At 42.5% G+C, this 18,661-nt stretch overlaps 1 protein-coding gene across 2 annotated transcripts; it reads left to right on the top strand.

Moving 5' to 3' along the window:
• The first annotated feature begins 813 nt into the window (after positions 1 to 813).
• Positions 814 to 17,982, top strand: LOC129157303 (gastrula zinc finger protein XlCGF57.1-like). 2 transcript variants are annotated; one of them, XM_070542978.1, is made up of 3 exons: positions 814 to 1,197; positions 3,830 to 3,942; positions 15,233 to 17,982. In XM_070542978.1, the coding sequence occupies exon 3, from the start codon at positions 15,345 to 15,347 to the stop codon at positions 16,620 to 16,622; it is 1,278 nt and encodes a 425-aa protein (XP_070399079.1). In that variant the 5' UTR covers positions 814 to 1,197; positions 3,830 to 3,942; positions 15,233 to 15,344; the 3' UTR covers positions 16,623 to 17,982. The 2 variants fall into 2 exon arrangements, with proteins under 2 accessions (XP_070399079.1, XP_070399080.1); XM_070542979.1 differs by having other exon boundaries at positions 814 to 1,290.
• Positions 17,983 to 18,661: the final 679 nt, after the last annotated feature.

Raw genomic sequence — 18,661 nt, 5'->3', positions numbered from 1 at the left:
GAAACAATATCCTGTTGTTCCTCTGTTTGAGAATAAAGTTTCTTGAAAATTTGGTTGCAGTTTATAAAAAAATGACTCAAATGAACTTAATAAAAATCAAATTACAGGTAAAACTCAAAACATGAGAATATATTGAAAAAGTTGTTTTATTTCATTAATAAGACTCATTCCATACAAAGCCAGATATTTCAGCCTGTATTTGTTATAATTGTAATAATTATGGCTTAAAGATGATGAAAACCCTGCATTCAAAAATTCAGACAATTAGAATATTACATTAAAAACATCCAACACTGCTTTTAAATAGAAAATTGTCAGACTACTTTGCAATTGGTTTTGCTTTTACTAAAATAAATGAATGTGCAGCATTCTAATTTTTGGAGTTTCACATGTTTTTAGAAATTATATTGAAATGAAACAAAAATCCATAAAAGTCGTTCTCAGCAGCTGTTCAACAGAGCCATCCTTTTGGAAGTTATTCTTTTTGCTAAAATGGAAAGTTTTCTCCACACATTTACCCAATTTTTTCATTAGGTTACATGATAAAATAACAAAAAAAATGAAATCAGGACAACTCATTTCATTTGGAGACACAGGTGACACTTAGGAGAGCTGATGTTACGTCTTTGGAGGAATTAGGTTTAAATATCAGTTTTAAATACTATGAATAGTCTCATCAAACTCAAATGGTTACAGTTTCCTACAAATAGTATAAAACTAGGCCATTTGTAAAAATCATCCTCATGAGATTTCGAATGACATTGGCGATTAAAAAATACCACACTAATTTAAAAAAATTAAAGTGATGTGAAAAGTGTGAAGAATCAGTCATTCTTTGATGAAGATTATTGAAAATTATAGTTTTAATTGATTGTTGACTGTGTCATGTTTAATACAATGACGTACAAAAATATTGTAATAAACTGTAACTATTAATGAATCAGAAATATAGAAATTACGATAGTTTACCTAGAATTATATATTGTTTCATGAACAGTTTGAATAAAAATTTTTCCAAAACGGTAGCTCGACATTAGCGCCCCCTTCAGTTCCGAAAAGCAATGGCACCGTTTCCATATATGGTATTGTTGTGCCCACTCCCCGCCCCGTGCTACAACTAAGCTAAGCTGTAGCCAACTGTAGTTGCCGAGACACGACCTAGAAGCTGTGCTGTTCTGAGATAACTCGGTGGACTTGGTGAGTTTTGGTAGTCAGTAGTCGGTAGTACAGTCAGTAACGTAGTTGGATCTGGAACATTTACCGTCTTTAGTGAGTGGAGCAGTTCACTTGGTGAGTGGACACCGTTTCTTTGTGAGGGAAAGCACGCTAGCGGCCTAATGGAGTTAGCATCATGCTATCGCTAAATCGCGATTGGGGTTTTCCCTGTTTAAAATCAACAAACTATTTTATTACCGTTAAATAGTTTTAATAGAGAGATCCATAGAACACACACACACATATACAGTTAACGGCAGCTCCTTGCTACAGACAGAAGTTTACTCAACAGCATTCAGCATGAAAATGAACCAAGTAGCAAGTATTAAATAGACAAAACAGGCTAAAAAGAAATGCCAGCTGTTGTTTCAGAGCATTCGTTAAGCAGATGTTTTTCAGGGATGCATATTTACATGTAAATAAAAATAAATACAACTTTAGAAAGACACATTCTACTGAGTAAATGTATAATATAATGACTTAGTAATCAATAATAATACTGAAAACACAATAGCATTCTGCTAAAACACACCTAAAGTTCATTTAGCTGGGATTCCCTGTGTTTTCATGTACATTACACTAGAGCTGAAACGATTCCTCGAGTACCTCGAATAATTCGAGTACAAAAAATCCTCGAGTCAAATTCTCTGCCTCGAGGATTCGTTTAATTCATATTTAATTAATTCATGGCTTTGCAATCGCCCGGGGTCATGTTTCACCCGGACCGAAATAAGTGACGCACATGCCCACTGGACTGAATGCACACGCGAGTTGCGAATGTAACTTAACTTTCTCTTAAGCCATGGTGGACAACTTGAACCCCGGTGGAGTGCGAAAAAGACAGAAAATGTCAAAGTTGTGGAACCATTTTTCACGTCGTAAGGCGGAAAACGTAGTCCAGTGTAAATACTGTAAAATGGATTAAGCCTACCACAACACCACATCCTCCATGCTGCAGCACCTGTAAATGTCACTTCTGCAAGCGGACTCGGAGCCTCTACAAGATAATGAATGCATTTTAGCCTGTATTTCTATATATTCTGCGGACTCTGCGACTTTTTCGTTTGTAGCACTCAGTTTCAGCTCACACCTTACATCTGGTAGCAACACGTCGGACTTAAAATGTGCTAAAAATAGCAGTTTTTACACAACACGTAGGACTTTTTATTGTGTTATTGATGTCTGTTGTCCCTCGGGGTTTCTGCAGGAGGACACGGGTATTTATGAGTGGCGGAGGAAAACGAAAGAAAGTAAATACATGTTTTGTGATCAGTATAATTTGACAAAACCACCGCAAACATGCTTTTGGCAATCCTTGTTAGTGTGAGAAAAAAAGTGTGGAAATTAAAACGGACGTGTGTTAATAGGGAAACAGCCGGCGAGCTGTTTGCGCCGTGATCGGTTCTGGTTCTGTTTGGGCCGCAGCCGCTCGCAGCGTTATCCTCCTAGTTTTTGTCTGACTTGCAGGCTAGCAGATTCTCGCACGAGGGGAAAATCGGCTCAGGTTGTATACTTATTTTTTGCACAGGCATTTGTTTACTGTGAAGTAAAGTTGAAGTGCTGAAGTTTTGAAAACTAATTTTGAATAAAACTTGAATAACTGGCAATTGCTTGCTCATTTTAAGAGGTCTTTCATAATTATAACATGCTATTTGATATCAAATCAAATCAATTTTATTGTCACGTCACATGTGCAGGTACACTGGTACAGTACATGCGAGTGAAATTCTTGTGTGCGAGCTTCACAGCAACAGAGTTGTGCAAAAATACAGTAATGTAAAAACAAGTAAAATATAAAAATGGCTAATCTAAGCATACAAATGAATAAAGTAAACAATAAGATAAGAGATATAAAATGTACAGAGGTTGGTATGTGCAAAACAGTGGCATTAATGTACAGTATGGAGCGTGTAATGTTGGAACTTGGTGGAGCTCGCGACGAGGCAGCCATACTCGGCGCCATCTTGGCTCATCAATATATGATATAAAGGTTTACAAACACAAAAGGGTAATTTATTAGAGTACTCGATTAATCGAAAAAAAGATTCGATAGAGTACTCGATTACAAAAATATTCGATAGCTGCAGCCCTACATTACACGTCCGTGGAGCTGCCTCTTGGCCAGGACTCCCTTGAAAGTAAGGTTTGTGATCTCAATGGGACCTTCCTGGTTAAATAAAGAATAAATAAATAAATAAACTCACTACTTCTTCATGTAAACTCTAAACGAAACCCTTTAGTGCTCTTGGCTCAGCTGGAGACGAGGAACCCTCAGGTTGTGTTGTTCTTTACCTTTTCAGCTTCCAGCCCTCTGCTGATATCACACCTTGCTTTCCTTGTTGGCTCCATGAGATGCTGCCATGCTGGATTTGACTTTTAGTGAGCCACCAGACAGAACTAAACAGGAGAACCCGTTGTTAGTATTTTTGTAGAGCATCCATCTTCTATTTAGTCTGTAGCTGGAAGAACAGAAGAGAACTCTGGTGAGCAAAGGTCCTCTTTTCCAGACTGGATCTGTCCTCAGCTGATCAGAACCAAAGCGTTGGATCTTTAATCTCCTGCGTTGTTCTGAAGCAGCATCTTAATCAGCTCTCCTGCTTTGTTTCTATTGCAGCTGTTAGCTAAACACGGCTAAAGAAAACCTGCTACCACTTCAGGATCATCCATCAGCTGGGACTGCTTCATCGTGTGTTCTTCACCACCTGGACCTGGACAGCATGGACACAGGTACTGGTGGATGAATGACTAGCTGTTGTTACAGGACCAGAGCGTTTCCAGAGCAGGATTTGCCGCGGCTCCCTGGGGAGGATTTTGGCATTTATAGTAGCAAAGCTGAAGCTAGAATAAACTGTCATCAGGCACCTCTCAAACCAAGACGGGATATAGGGAGGTCGCTGGGCGCCCCCCGCATGTGACGTACAGGGTCGCGCGATCAGCGTCAGATGGAAGACACGTCAGACTGATGAAATTTCTTTTGCAGAACCTTTAGCTTTGATGTGACCTGCTTTTTGTCCCGCTTGACGCCCCGCTCAGCCGGTGTTTTCACCACTGTCGGAACAGCTGGCTGTCTCTCACCGTCCCCGTAAAAAGACATAGCATAGTTTATTTATATAGCACCTTTAAAACGCAGCATGGGAGCTGCCCAAAGTGCTGCACAGGCTAAAACAAAACAACCATTCGAAAGAACTAAAACAGAGGATAAAAATCCCAATCAAAAGCAGATAAAACATGATGAATACTAAGAACACATTAAAACAATGATACAATAAAGCACTAAAACGAGTCACTGTCTAAAAGCCAAAGCGTAAAAGTGGGTCTTTAAACGAGATTTAAAAACCTCCAGAGATGGAGCCTGCCCAACTCCAATGGGCAATGAGTTCCATAGCTTTGGGGCAGCATGGACAATTGCTCGTTCACCCCGCGATTTGAATCTCATCCGCAGCGTGCACAGCAGTAAAAGGTCAGCCGACCTCAACGTGCGCGTGGGCACATATGGAGTGAGCAGGTCAGAGAGATAGGGAGGTGCCAGGTCATTGAGAGCTTTAAACACAAAGGTCAGTAACTTAAACTGCACTCTGAAAATGACAGGGAGCCAGTGAAGACGTTCCAGGACAGGGGTAATATGGCTTCGTCGGTGTGTACTCGTCAAGAACCTGGCAGCAGCGTGCTGGACGACCTGCAGCCGATTCAGGGCGGATACCGCAACACCAACGAGGAGGGCGTTTGCGTAGTCCAAGCGAGAGGTAATGAAGGCATGGATGACTGACTCCAAACGCCTCCGTTTCAGGATTCGTCTGAGGCGAGTAAGGCGGCGAAGCTGATAAAAGCAAGACCTCACTACGGAGTTTATTTGTGGGGCCTTTGTGAGTCCAGCATCCAGCTTGACCCCGAGACTTGTCACATTCTGTTTAGGGTTGAGGGTCAAAAGGTCACAAACAGGGTGAGAGCCATGGTGGTTGCGGGGGTCAAGAACAATAAACTCAGACTTCTTTTCGTTTAACTTTAAGAAGTTGCATGCCAGCCAGCCCTTCATGTCCTCTAGACATGCAGCCAATTTCGAGCCCACATTCTTCTCATCCATTTCTACGTATAGTTGACAGTCATCAGCGTAAATGTGATAGCTCAGGCCATGCTGATTCAGGATATTGCCCAGAGGCAGAAGGTAGATAGAAAACAGCAATGGCCCAAGAACAGAACCTTGTGGCACCCCCCAAGGCAGTGGAAGACAGGAGGATGCACAGTCACCAATCTGTACAGAGATGGAACGGTTTGATAGGTAGGAGCGGAACCATTTATGCGCCACCCCCGTCACCCCAACCCAAGACCCAAGCCGATCCAGTAAAATATGGTGATCGACCGTACCAAAAGCCGCTGAAAGGTCTAGCTGGAGCAGCAGTACCCTAGACCCAGAGTCAGATGCCACCAGAATGTCATTTAGCACCCTAATCAAAGCAGACTCAGTGCTATGGTGTGGTCTAAAGGCTGACTGAAACACATCCAACAATGAGTTGTTGTTCATATGAGCAGAGATCTGACCATGCACAATTTTCTCAAGGACCTTCGAGAGAAACGGGACTTTCGATATAGGGCGGAAGTTCTCATAAGTGGAGAGATCCAAACCAGGTTTTTTCAATATCGGCTGAACAACCGCATCTTTAAAAAGCTTAGGGAACACTCCAGTGCTGAGGCTAATGTTAAAAATGTTCATGAGTGCCGGGCTCAGTGCAGACACTGAGTCACGCACCAGTTTAGCCAGGAGGCAGTCCACCGAAGAGCCAGCCGGCTTCATGGAGCTAATAAGTTTCATCAAGTCAGCAAGCTGAACAGGAGCAAAGTCTGAGAAGGCAGGTGGGTCCGGCAGTTCCACATGGATAGTGTGTATTTGAGGCTGGAGGCTAAGCCTAATACCAAGGATCTTGTTAAGGAAAAAGCTCTGTAGCTCTGTGCATAAAGCAACAGTGGGATTTAGACCATCAGACACATTTAACAGTAGCAGGGAGTTGATTGTGCTGCACAGCCTGGACTGGTCTCCATGATGCTGTGGAACGATAGCAGAAAAATAGTTATTACGAGCAGATCTAACTGCTCTCTGGTAGCGTGAAAGTGCATCAACCAGGAGCAGCCGAGAGCATGACAGTCTGTCTCTCTTCCACCTCCGTTCCAGCACCCTACACTGTCGCCTGAGGCTACGGGTGTAATCATTCAGCCAAGGGTCGGATGTTGTCTGTTTCCACCTCGGTCTCAGAGGGGCAACAGCGTCCAGAGCAGCAGAGCAGGTCACACTGAACCGATGCAGAAGGCCATCTACATCCATGCAGGAAACTGACAAGGGTGGAGCGAGGGCATCAGTGTCCAAAACCAACAGAAAGTTGGAAGTCGTACTTGGAGATAAGCGCCTGGAGTAACGGGCAGACCGTCGCCGGGCTGGAGGAAGGAGACGTGAAATGCTGAACGTGATCACAGCATGGTCGGAAAACGCCACAGCATCCGCAGATAAATCATGCACATCCAGTCCAAAAGATAAAACCAAATCCAGGGTGTGAGAGTCAGCATGTGTGGGAACATTTACCAATTGCTGTAGTCCAAATGAGTCTAAAACATTGATAAAGTCCCTCACCAGTGGTTTCAGAGGGCAGCAGACGTGGATATTAAAATCACCCCAAATAATCCCCTGTTCATATTTTGGGAGCATGTCAGCTAAAAGGTTGGAGAATTCATTTATAAAATCCTTATTGTATCTTGGTGGCCTGTAACACAGTAAAACGAGGATGGGAGGAGAGAAACCCGGCTCTAATACTGAGACTTCAAAACTGGTCGGAGCCATCAGCCCAGCAAGAGGTTTAAGTGGGAGATTAGAACAGTACAGGGACAGTAGTTTCCAGCCGTTGCGCTAAATGACTAGGGGGTGGGGGAGGGTTTGAATTTCTGTCTGTAACCCTAACTGACAACACATCCAGCGGATTTGACATTGGTTTGGCATAAACAATGCTCCGGTCGGCAGCCACGGTGAAAGGGCTCGCTGAAACACACACAAACGTCTCAAAATAATAAAAGTCACAAAGCTAAATACAAAGTTTAGAGCAGAGCATTGACCCAGAGGTTCTCGATTGAGCAGACGCGTGAGAATACACTTAATGACTGCTAAGAGACCGAGCAAGCTAGTGGCTAATGCTAGTAGCTAGCCAATATAATCGAGTATGGCGTGCTTCTTCAAAGATTCATAATCGTTTATGTCCGCATCTTAATGCATCGATTGCTCTATTATTTCCCTCAGCTCTAAGGTCCTGAACCTCCCCCTTGAGGGTTGTAACATGATGTAAGTGGTAATAAATGATCAATAAGATGTGATATTCCACATAAATATGAATGATCAATATTATTGATCTTTTGAAATTTGATCTAAGATGAAACCAGGTCTTTTTGGTAGTTCAGGGAACTCACACCTGCATAATACTTTGAGACGGAGACAAAAATATAGTTTATAAAAATCTGTTTAATACTATATTTCTACTACTGATGACACGGAACAAATTATGATGAATGATGGTTGAAACAAGATAACTCAGACAATGAATGAGATGATGGGATGTAAGCTTAGATGTTACGTAGCAAAACCTTATTAAGTGTCTTAGAAACTTGTGATGTCTGGGTTGTAAAATCAGTCTGACTGTACGGTTTAACAAACTATCAATAATACAAAAAACCCATCCACGCCAGTTAGGCAGAGACTACGAACCCTTGTGGTGGAGGCTCCCGGTGCGATCCAGGGGGTCTGCGACGTCGGTACGGACAGACTGCCGGTGGAGTTGGACTTCTGGACTGTCAGGAATCTTGGTGTGACCTTTGACCCAGCTCTCACCCTGGATTCTCATGTCAGTTCTCTTGTTCGCTCTTCCTTCTTCCATCTCAGGAACGTTGCTAAGCTGAGTCCCATTCTGTCCCGCTCTGAACTTGAGACAGTTCTCCACACCTTCATCTCCTCACGCTTAGACTACTGTAACTCTCTTTTCACGTGTCTGAGCAGAACCTATTGCTGCTGCACACGCCGCGGATGAGGCTCAAATCGTGGGGTGAACGAGCATTTGTCCATGCTGCCCCAAAGCTATGGAACTCATTGCCCATTGGAGTTCGGCAGGCTCCATCGCTTGCGGTTTTTAAATCTCGTCTAAAGACCCACTTTTACACTTTGGCTTTTAGACAGTGACTCGTTTTAGTGTTTTATTGTGTCATTGTTTTAATGTGTTCTTATTATTCATGTTTTCTCTGCTTTTAATTGAGATTTTTATCCTTAGTTTTAGCTCCTTGTAATGGGTGTGTTTTGTTTTAGCCTGTGCAGCACTTTGGGCAGCTCCCATGCTGCATTTTAAATGTGCTATATAAATAAACTATGCTATGCTATCCTCCCTGAACCGTCTACAGGTGGTTCAGAACGCCTGTGCTCGGCTTCTGACCAAGTCCTCCAAACACACCCACATCACCCCGCTTCTCCTCCAGCTTCACTGGCTGCCAGTCAACTTCAGGGTTCATTTCAAGATCCTGGTTCTGGTCTATAGGGCCTTACATGGACAAGCACCATCTTACATTGGTGATCTTCTTAGTCCCTACACCCCCAGCAGGTCCCTGAGGTCCAGTGATCAAAGCCTACTGGTTGTGCAGCACCAGGCTAAAGGTCAAAGGTGACAGATCATCTGCTGCTGTGGCCCCCAGACTCTGGACCTCTCTCCCCCTGAGCCTGACATCAGTGGACTCAGTGGTCTCCTTTAAGAAGCAGCTGAAGACTCACTTGTTCAAGCTGGCTTTTGTATGACCTTCTTCACCTCTCTCTCTTTATTCTGCTCTCCCACCTATTCCACCTTCCTCAGGATCCACTGATTTCCCTCTTTCCTGTTCACTCTCTCTCTTTCTTTACATTTTTAATCACAATTGCCTATTTTTGCTCATTTTAAATATATTTGTAAACATTTTCTAAAAGCTTTTTTATATTTTCACATTTTTTCTTTTTGTGAAGCGCCTCGTGATTTTTATCTTGAGAGGCGCTATAGAAATGATGCTTTCTTCTTCTTCTGGTATTGGAGCACGTAGCTCTACCCCAAATACGGCCCGTGTGGTCTGAGAACCCTTCCAGGTGACTGCAGGAAGCTGGCCTAGCTGTTCTCATCTGATGCCGCTTGCAAAGAAGGCTTTGACCTTGAGGTCAAAGCAAGAGGATGGTTCCTTATGCTTTGCTTACCCAGTCGGCCGAAGCGGGTAGCTCACTAGAACTGGCTTGTTCAGGAAGTGAACTAGCTTTTATTAACCATTGTTTATAGTGCTGGGTATTGTAAAATGCGTGTTTTCAGTTTGTCCCAGGCTGAGGAGGGTAACGCTGCAGATGCTGATGCTATTAGCATGGACGCTAATGACTAAACAGAAAGGAAAGACGCTTCGACTGACATGTTGACGCCTCAAAGCACCATGGGATTTGTAGTCTTTGCAGCAAAATGAGTCGACGGGCCACTCTGGTTCAAGGGGAAAATCGATCTTAGGCCTAATGAATCGATTTTACTAAATTATATGAAATGGATTTTTCTACCCAGCCCTAGTTGTTTATCACTTTGGACAAATCAGAGTTGACATGTTAAAGTGGGCGTTATCAAAGACCTCAGACATCACTCCTTCCTCAAACATTTAGGGAGGTTATTTCACCTAATGTGGAGTAAAATGTCACACATTTATGTGAAGTGAATATATTAACCATTAACAATAATATGGTAACATTAATATGGGGGGGGGGGGGGTCTTCTGTCGGGTTTCAGCGATGGGTTTCGGTCACTCTTATGGAAATCAGAGAAAGGAGAGAGGGCTCCTCTTGTTCACAACCAATCTTTGTTCTAGTGTGTTAGTCACGTGTCATCATTTGACCAATCACAGTCAGAGACGGCACGCTGCAGACGAGGCAGAGCAGCACTCACAGTGAGTATGAGTGCTGTCATTTTAACTTCTCGCAGCGGTTTTGAGCTTAAAGTTCGTCAAATAGAACAAAATCAGCACTAAATAACAGTTTTCTGTCACAGACTTTAGCGGATTATAGATTTTTCCCGAGGCTGGTCGTGTTTTTTTTTTGGGGGGGGGGGGGGTGACTTTGGAGTAAACATCACCAGTAATATTAGTAACATAAATACTATTTCTGGTAAGAAATGGCCCCCAGTATGCTACAGCCTTACTAAAACTCCAGTGAATGGATCTGGGCACCAGAGGATTTAAGGACGCTGGAGGAGAAACACGTGATGAGATAATTTCAGAACATTTCTGCTGCATTAAAGAGTCAGATCAGCTATTTGCCCTTAGCAGTGGTTAATTAAAGTATTCAAGCTGAGATAAAGCTACGTTTACCTGCAGCTGCAGCTCTTTCTAAACATTTAATCACAACAAACTCATCAGAGCAGCTGCACTAATGACCCACAACAATAACCTTTTAGGGATGGTTACAGAATTTTGGATTACTGGAATATTTTCAGGTGTTTCCATGTTTGCTGTTCTGAGTGTTACGGGCCCTGAGCAAGACTCACTAGGAGTGGTGGACCCGCAACATAACCAAGACCAGACAATCTTAAAATGATGAAAATAAACTTTATGTGGACCTCCTGCACTCTGCGCCTACAGGTGGGATGCTCCAACAGGCCTGTAGGGGCGATGACAAAACACAAGGTGAGAGGATTTAATCCACTCTCTCAAATAATAATATCCACTTAGGGAAAGCAAACTGTCTTTTTCAAACCATTAATCGGAAAGCATATTTAACCCTATTTGGGAGTAAAATCACTAAAGGTGGTTTGATAACACACAAAGGGCGTTGCAGCCTGAATCTCTTAAGGCCCTACTCACAACCAAAGCCAGCCAACTCAAAATACAAAAAGTGAGTGGGGGCACTCAACAAGTATTAATTTATAATTAATACAAAGGCTCTAGGACCAACAAAGGAAGTCGACAAATGTGTAAAACACAATAAATCAGAGTCTAGGAGGAATATTCAAGAGTATTAACCCTCAAGGAGACTAAAGCCGGGCGTACACTGTGCGACTTTTTCACTTTTTTGAGCCGATTTTCCAGTCGTGCGAGAATCCACGACATCGGGGCGAGTTTTGCGCCGAGCGGTCGTGTAGTGTACAGGGGGTTACGAGAGGCGATTAACACCACGTGACCAGCTGCCGATCAGCAGTCGTGAGGTCGCACGGACTTCTGGCGTGTTTAATATTTTGCTCGTCCCTCGTGAGGGTATCGCACTGTTGAAGCGGCGCTGCGAGCAGCTGCGACCCAAAAAGTACCAGAACCGCTCACGGCGCATGCGCAATCCTGCATCAACGCCGCTCCCCGCTATTTCCCTAATAACACACGCTGTTCGTGTTTGTTTCTACACATTTTTTTTACTCACAAAGATTGTCAAGAAAGCGTGTTTGTCGTGTTCGTGTCAAACTAAACTGATCACAAAACACAGATTTACTTTCTTTATTTCGTTTTCTTCATCCAACCCCCATAAATCGTTGTGTGTCCTCCTGCAGCACTCCCGAAGGACAACAGGCAAAACAAGACAAAAAAGTCTAACATGTTGAGTAAAAACTGCTATTTTTAGCATATTTTTAGGGCCGACGTGTTGCTACCAGACGTACAGTGTGAGCAGTCAGGTCGCATCTGAGAACTGGGTCGTGCAGTGTGAGCACATTACTCGTGAGATCTGCCCTGCGAGGAAGTCGTACAGTTTGAGCTGAAGCTGAACGCTGCGAGTGAAAAAGTCGCACAGTGTACGCCCGGCTTAAGGAGGATTATTTACACAGGAGCTTTAAACCAAAATGTGACTGGTGGAGGGACGTTAGTGATGACAGTCTATTAATCAACTTCTTGATAAAATAAGCTTAGTGGTACTCATCACTCTCTGATCCCAGCCAATAGGGTGTAGAACCCAACCACTCGGAGAATGCTCTGGATGTCAGCTCAGGGATCCTAGGAAACTCTCGTTCCAACCAGAAAAGCAGCAGCTTTTCCCTCTCTTGGCACCTCTCGGCGTCCTCTCAGTCTGGTCTCAGTCACAGCTCTCCAGCTCCTCTCAGTCTGGCTTTTCAACTGTTGGTGCAGACCTCTTAACTCATTCACTGCCAGCCGTTTTCTGATCACTAAAGCCCCTCACTGCCAGCCATTTTGAGTATTTTTACTGTTTTTTGAAGAGACACAGAATATTGTGCTCTATGACTATGCAAACACCAAAACTACCAAATGAAAGAGTTAACTCTCTTCTTTCATCAGGAGAAAACGGCTCGTTTTAAACCTTTTCCGTTCTTTCACAATTTGCTGTAGAACTCAGGTGGGTTTCAGCAGAAATGCTTGTTTCTGAACCAAAAACGGAGAAAACAGGCTTTTTGTGTCAAGAGAGATGTAACGTCTTTGACACTAATATATTTTGCTTTATTTACACCTCAGACACCCCAAAAGCAGTTACCTTGTGTAAAAATAGTAAAACCAAACTATAAAATGGTTTTTGACAAGAAATTAGATGTTTATTCACAAATGTGTAACAATAAATAATAATTTTTGTCAAAAGGTAACAATTTCATTTGCAGGCATGCAATCTTACAGAAAGTGCTGTTGCAGTTATAGCCTAGTGAAGTGTGTGTGTGTGTGTGTGTGTGTGTGTGTGTGTGTGTGTGTGTGTGTGTGTGTGTGTGTGTGTGTGTGTGTGTGTGTGTGTGTGTGCGTGTGTGTGTGTTTCTACCCTTTTACTGAGACAGAGTATCTCACTGTAGTGTGGTAATCTATATAACACTGTCCTGCATTTGCTTGAACACCAGTAAGACAAAGGAGATGGCGATTGACTTCCAGAGAAACACTACTCCTCAGTCACCAGTAAACATCCAGGATGCAGACATTTAGGTGGTGAATACCTTTAAGTACCGGGGTGTTCACCTGAGCAGTAAACTAAACTGGTCCAACAACACAGATGCTCTGTATAAGAAGTGCCAAAGCCGCCCCCTCGTCCTGAGGAGGCTGACGTTCTTCAAAGTTAATTCCCAGCTGCCAACTACATTCAGTAGGGGAGATGAGTGAAAGGAGGATGATGGTGAAGATGACCTCCATCTTAAAAAACCTCTCACCCATTGCATTCCACTGTGGAGGCCTTGGACAGCTCCTTCAGTGGCAGACTGAGACATCCAAGATGCAAAACAGACCGCTACCATAGGTCGTTCACCCCCTCTGCAGTAAACATGTATAATGGCTCTGTTACACAAATACATCAATGCAATATTCAGAATGTGTTCAATACTTGTGCACTGATGTACATTAGTATGTCAGTGTCCTTTATGATGCATACTTCTGGAAACCCAAGTTTTTAGTTTATTCATTGATTTTAGTGGTTGAAGGTTACAATAATAGCTTGTTTTTCTGCTTCTTTTTCTCTAAGTGTATGTTCTGTTGTAAGGAGTGATTTTCCCCACTGTGGGAATAATAATTTATTCTATTCTATTCAAGCGGCTCTGACTGTGCTGCGGGCGGAGAAAAGGCTTTGAACATCTTTGTTAAAAAATATCTGTGTTTGTTATCCAATTCCATTATTTGGTTCTTTTCTGAACACAGATATGTTTTTCAGAAATCTCAGAGATTTGGACTAATAAATACCAGGAAATTTTACAGGTACGCACTGTACCACAGAAAAAAGTCCCAGTATGAAAGGTCAAAATTAGAAGTGTCAGGTGATGCTGATCAGATTATCAAATCCTGGCAGCCATTGTTTCTTCTTACTCACTCAAACCCACCCTGCATACTCATCATTGCGCAATGTGCACTTCGTGTTAACTCAGTTGGCCCTAAAACACCACCTTAAACTGGTTCTTCCAAAATGGTCACTTATGGTGCTTTCTCATCTGGGCCAGCATGGACCAGACTGGGTAGCTTTTAAAGTGTCCATATCTAGGTAGTCTTGTAATTTTCTGCACTAAACCAGTCGGTTTTTCGGCCCACATACCAAGGAGGTCTGTTCTGGGCTGAACAAGTCCAATACACCCATTACCAACTGATTGGCCGGCTCAAAAACACGCCTACCATTAGTGGGAACCTTCGATTGGCTGATTGAACAAAGCAGCGGGACCTTCTTGCATGCACAATTCATTATCATGGATACTGTTTAGTCAATGTCGCCTCTGACTGAAGCGGCGTCGCTTCTCACTGCTGTGAGGAGCACACACACACACATGCACACACACACACACACACACACACACACACACACACACACACACACAAAGAGATTTAAGCTGCACAGCCATTGTTTAAGGGAGTCACCGCTGACTTGCTCTGTGCTTTATTTGGCCCAGCCCACTAGCTAGGAGATTTCCCCGTTCATGAGAAGTGTGTGTCAATAAAACCTACTGGTTCTTGCCCAGATGTGAAAGCGCCAATACAGGCCCGATTAGTCACATGACGGATTGTTCATTTAGACATGAAGCATGCCATGACTGACGGCAGTCACTGAGTGGGCCAGGGTAATGGGAGGCCATTTCCCAGTTCTCTCAATTACCAGTCTGGTTAAGTAACTACTGTTGCTGTATTCCCAACTCTAACCTCAACTAAAAGTTAATTCACACCATACCTCTAAAACCAAATTAGGTTTTTATTCACTGTGATAACGTAGCAAATGTCCTCACAATTTTAATATGTCCCCATGTTAGAGGTGAAAAATGTGTCCTCACAGTGGATGTAACACACACACACACACACACACACACACACACACACACACACACACACACACACACACACACACACACACACACACACAATATCACCAGGGTATAAGGGCAGACATTCTAGTCAGTATGCAGCTCATTGAGTTTTCATGTCCTGGTCCAGTGTGCAGGGAACAAAGGTCTTTTTTATAATAGGTGTTATTATGCGTCTTTTACTTGGCCGTTTGTTCAGGGCTCCTGTTATGTTTGAAAACACAGTTACAGCTGTCGGTAATTCACATCATGCGTTTCTGTGTTTCCTACAGCTTTTCAACAGGTGGTGCTGGTTAAAGAAGAAGCTCAAGAAGAAGATAGCGCTGGTGTCAACCAGCAGGACTTAGATTTTCTCCACATAAATGTGAGAAACTCTGGCCCAGTATGGAAGGGGCGCATATACATTTGAAGGAGGAGACTGATGCTGCCAGGTTTCCATTCACTGTTGCTTCTATAAAGAGTGAGGATGATAAAGAGAAGCCTCTGTTCTCACAGCTTCATCAGAAGCAAATAGAAGACAGAGATGTTTCAACCAGCAGCTCAGCTGACCAGACGACAGCAGAAACTGGTGGAGTAGAAACTAGCCGGAACCCAGTTCTGAACCCTCATGAACTGACTCCTCATTCTTCAGAGACTGATGTTGGAGATGATGATGGTGATCATGCAACTCTAGACTCTGGGCTGTCAGACTCTGGGTCTGAAACTGGAGACCGAGACAATGACTGGAATGAGAATAGGTGTTCTGAGTCAGATTTTAGGACTGCCAACATGTCCTTTAGTAATAGGACACTTTTAAACAGTCACATGAGATTCCACACAGGACAGAAGCCTTTTCCTTGTGAGTTCTGTGGGAATAGATTTAGCTTTAATTCAACTTTAAACACACACATGGGAGTCAGCACAGGACAGAAGCCTTTCGCCTGTGAGCTCTGTGAAATGAGATTAAGCCAAAAGACACATTTAAACATTCACATGAGAGTCCACACAGGAGAGAAGCCCTTTGCTTGTGAGCTCTGTGGGAATAGATTTAGTAAAAAGGGAAGTTTAAACACTCACATGAGAGTCCACACAGGAGAGAAGCCCTTTGCTTGTGAGCTCTGTGGGAGGAGATTTAGCCGAAAGACAAATTTAAACAAACACATGAGAGTCCACACAGGACAGAAGCCCTTTGCTTGTGAGCTCTGTTGGAGTAGATTTAGTGAGAAGGGACATTTAAACAGGCACATGAGAGTCCACACAGGACAGAAGCCCTTTGCTTGTGAGCTCTGTGGGAGTAGATTTAGTGAGAAGGGACATTTAAACAGGCACATGAGAGTCCACACAGGAGAGAAGCCCTTTGCTTGTGAGCTCTGTGGGAGTAGATTTAGTGAGAAGGGACCTTTAAACACACACATGAGAGTCCACACAGGAGAGAAGCCTTTTGCTTGTGAGCTCTGTGGGAGTAGATTTAGCCAAAAGACACATTTAAACGCTCACATGAGAGTCCACACAGGAGAGAAGCCCTTTGCTTGTGAGCTCTGTGGGAGTAGATTTAGTGAGAAGGGACATTTAAACAGACACATGAGAGTCCACACAGGAGAGAAGCCCTTTGCTTGTGAGCTCTGTGGGAATAGATTTAGTGAAAAGGGAAGTTTAAACACACACATGAGAGTCCACAATTGACAGAAGCCTTTTGCGTGTGAGCTCTGTAGATGAAGTTTTGGCCAAAAAAAAACTTTAAACAGCCATCTAAGCACCCACTAGGGCTGAACGATCTATTGAAGGGATCCCCAACCTTTTTTTGGCCCGTGAGCTACTCTTACACAATGAAAGTACAGCAGAGTTACTGTCATATGATGTGTTTACATTGATACTTTCCATGTGTGAATGTGCTTGTGTTAAAAATGCTATACTTACTATATCAACATGCATTGTACTCACAAGTTGATTTCTCTGTATTTCAGTACATCAGTATATATATTTTTTGAAAGTATAAGTAAACTAGTGACATTCTGTAAACCAAATCAAACGAAACATATTTAGTTTTTTAAACTAATCGGATACTTTCAGACAATAACAAATCAACTTCATGTGAATGATTTGATAATTTTTTTAGAAGGTTAGTAACATAACTTTTTAAGCGCACAGGAACAGCTAACCTGTAAAGCTGATGATATTTTAAATTAAATATAAGCTAAATGTGATGAAAACACAAAAGTCTAAATAGTTTCAATTGAAGTAAAAAAATGTAAAATCAGAAATAAGACTTGTTCCTGCTCACCTGATTAACTGAATCATTTTATGGGGGGGTTTTTGGTCATGAAAGTTAAGTTTTGCTGCGTTTATTGCTGACAATATAAAGGTTGGAGGTTTATCCTTTTTTTCTGCATCTTGTAGGTTTTTTTTCTTCACAGGTCTGAAAACTAATTAAAAACTTAACTTTTTCATGATGCCTTCCATTAACCTATCCTTGCATCTGTGCTCTACTAGGTCTTTATCTGTACTGTGTTAAATTTATTTTATATGTATACCTATTCTGTGCTTTTTTATCTTTGTTTTATATTTTAAAGTAAATAATTTTACTTAATATGCTTTTATTTTTGTTTACTATGTTCTGTGTCAATATTCTTTGATTTTATTTTACACAACATGATGTGATATTTTAACTATTTCCATTAACTTGTGATTGTTTTAACTATGTGAAGCACATTGGGCTACTGTTTTGTGTATGAAATGGGCTATATACAAACTTGACTTGAGGGAGCATTCACAATCACATTTTATTACTTTTTTTCCCCCGTGTCTTGTCTGGCTGTGAAGCAAACAGAATTAATGTCTGAATGCTGGTGACAAGCCTTGCAGATTTACTCTCAGGTAGAGCACCAAAGCTGCTGCTTTAATGTCACGCCTGATACTTAAATCTTCATTGTTGGTTTTTGAATGCTTGTAACTCTGACCAGACACGGAGACAGAGGTGAAAGAGAAGGAAAGTAACAAAAGGAAGGGGGGTTCCACAAAAATAAACAATCAATGATGAACAAGAGTCTGCTTCTAGACCTAGATCATGTTTTGTTACTAAATGAGACACTCAGCTGAAACTGGGGGAAATATATGATGAATCTAAATCACAGGAGATGTCCAGAGTTTTTAAAGCCTGTGTTCATCATGTTGTGGGGGGCCACAAAGAGGCTACACTCACACCCAGTTCTTGGTACCACAGACATATATTGACTTGGGACTGTTTGTATGTAAATATTGTTGACTGCTTGGCCGCTGAGAAAGGTCTAGCTGCGGACATTGCCTAGGCAAAACACGCCCTAGCCAAACACGCCCCTATGTACAAAACACGCGTGCATGTACGAAGACGAGAATTCGCATGTGTGTTGCAACCAAGCCCCCACAATGCGTCTCTAAAAATGGTCCCAATCCGGAAGTAAGAAAAATTGCAGTTCCACCCTCATCCGCTGGGGGCTGGTGTCAGAAGCGAGCAAATCCTCATTGACTCCCATGTTAAAAATGCCGATTTCACAGCAGAAATAAACATGTTTACAGCCTGGTACCAAAACATGTTTTTTTGTCTAAATTATCTAGTTTATACTCATGACAACTCTGAGGGGGGTGAATTTTTTTCTCACTCTTCTGTTTAAGTGTATTGAAAGCCTAAAATTCTGAATAATTATTGAGCATCCGACACACGTGACCGCCGCCTCAGACCCACGTGA

Source organism: Nothobranchius furzeri, chromosome 12, assembly GCF_043380555.1.
Source record: "Nothobranchius furzeri strain GRZ-AD chromosome 12, NfurGRZ-RIMD1, whole genome shotgun sequence".
NCBI classification, from domain to species: Eukaryota; Metazoa; Chordata; class Actinopteri; order Cyprinodontiformes; family Nothobranchiidae; genus Nothobranchius; species Nothobranchius furzeri.
Note: the sequence above shows the minus strand (reverse complement) of the source record. Positions and strands in the feature narration are given on the sequence as shown.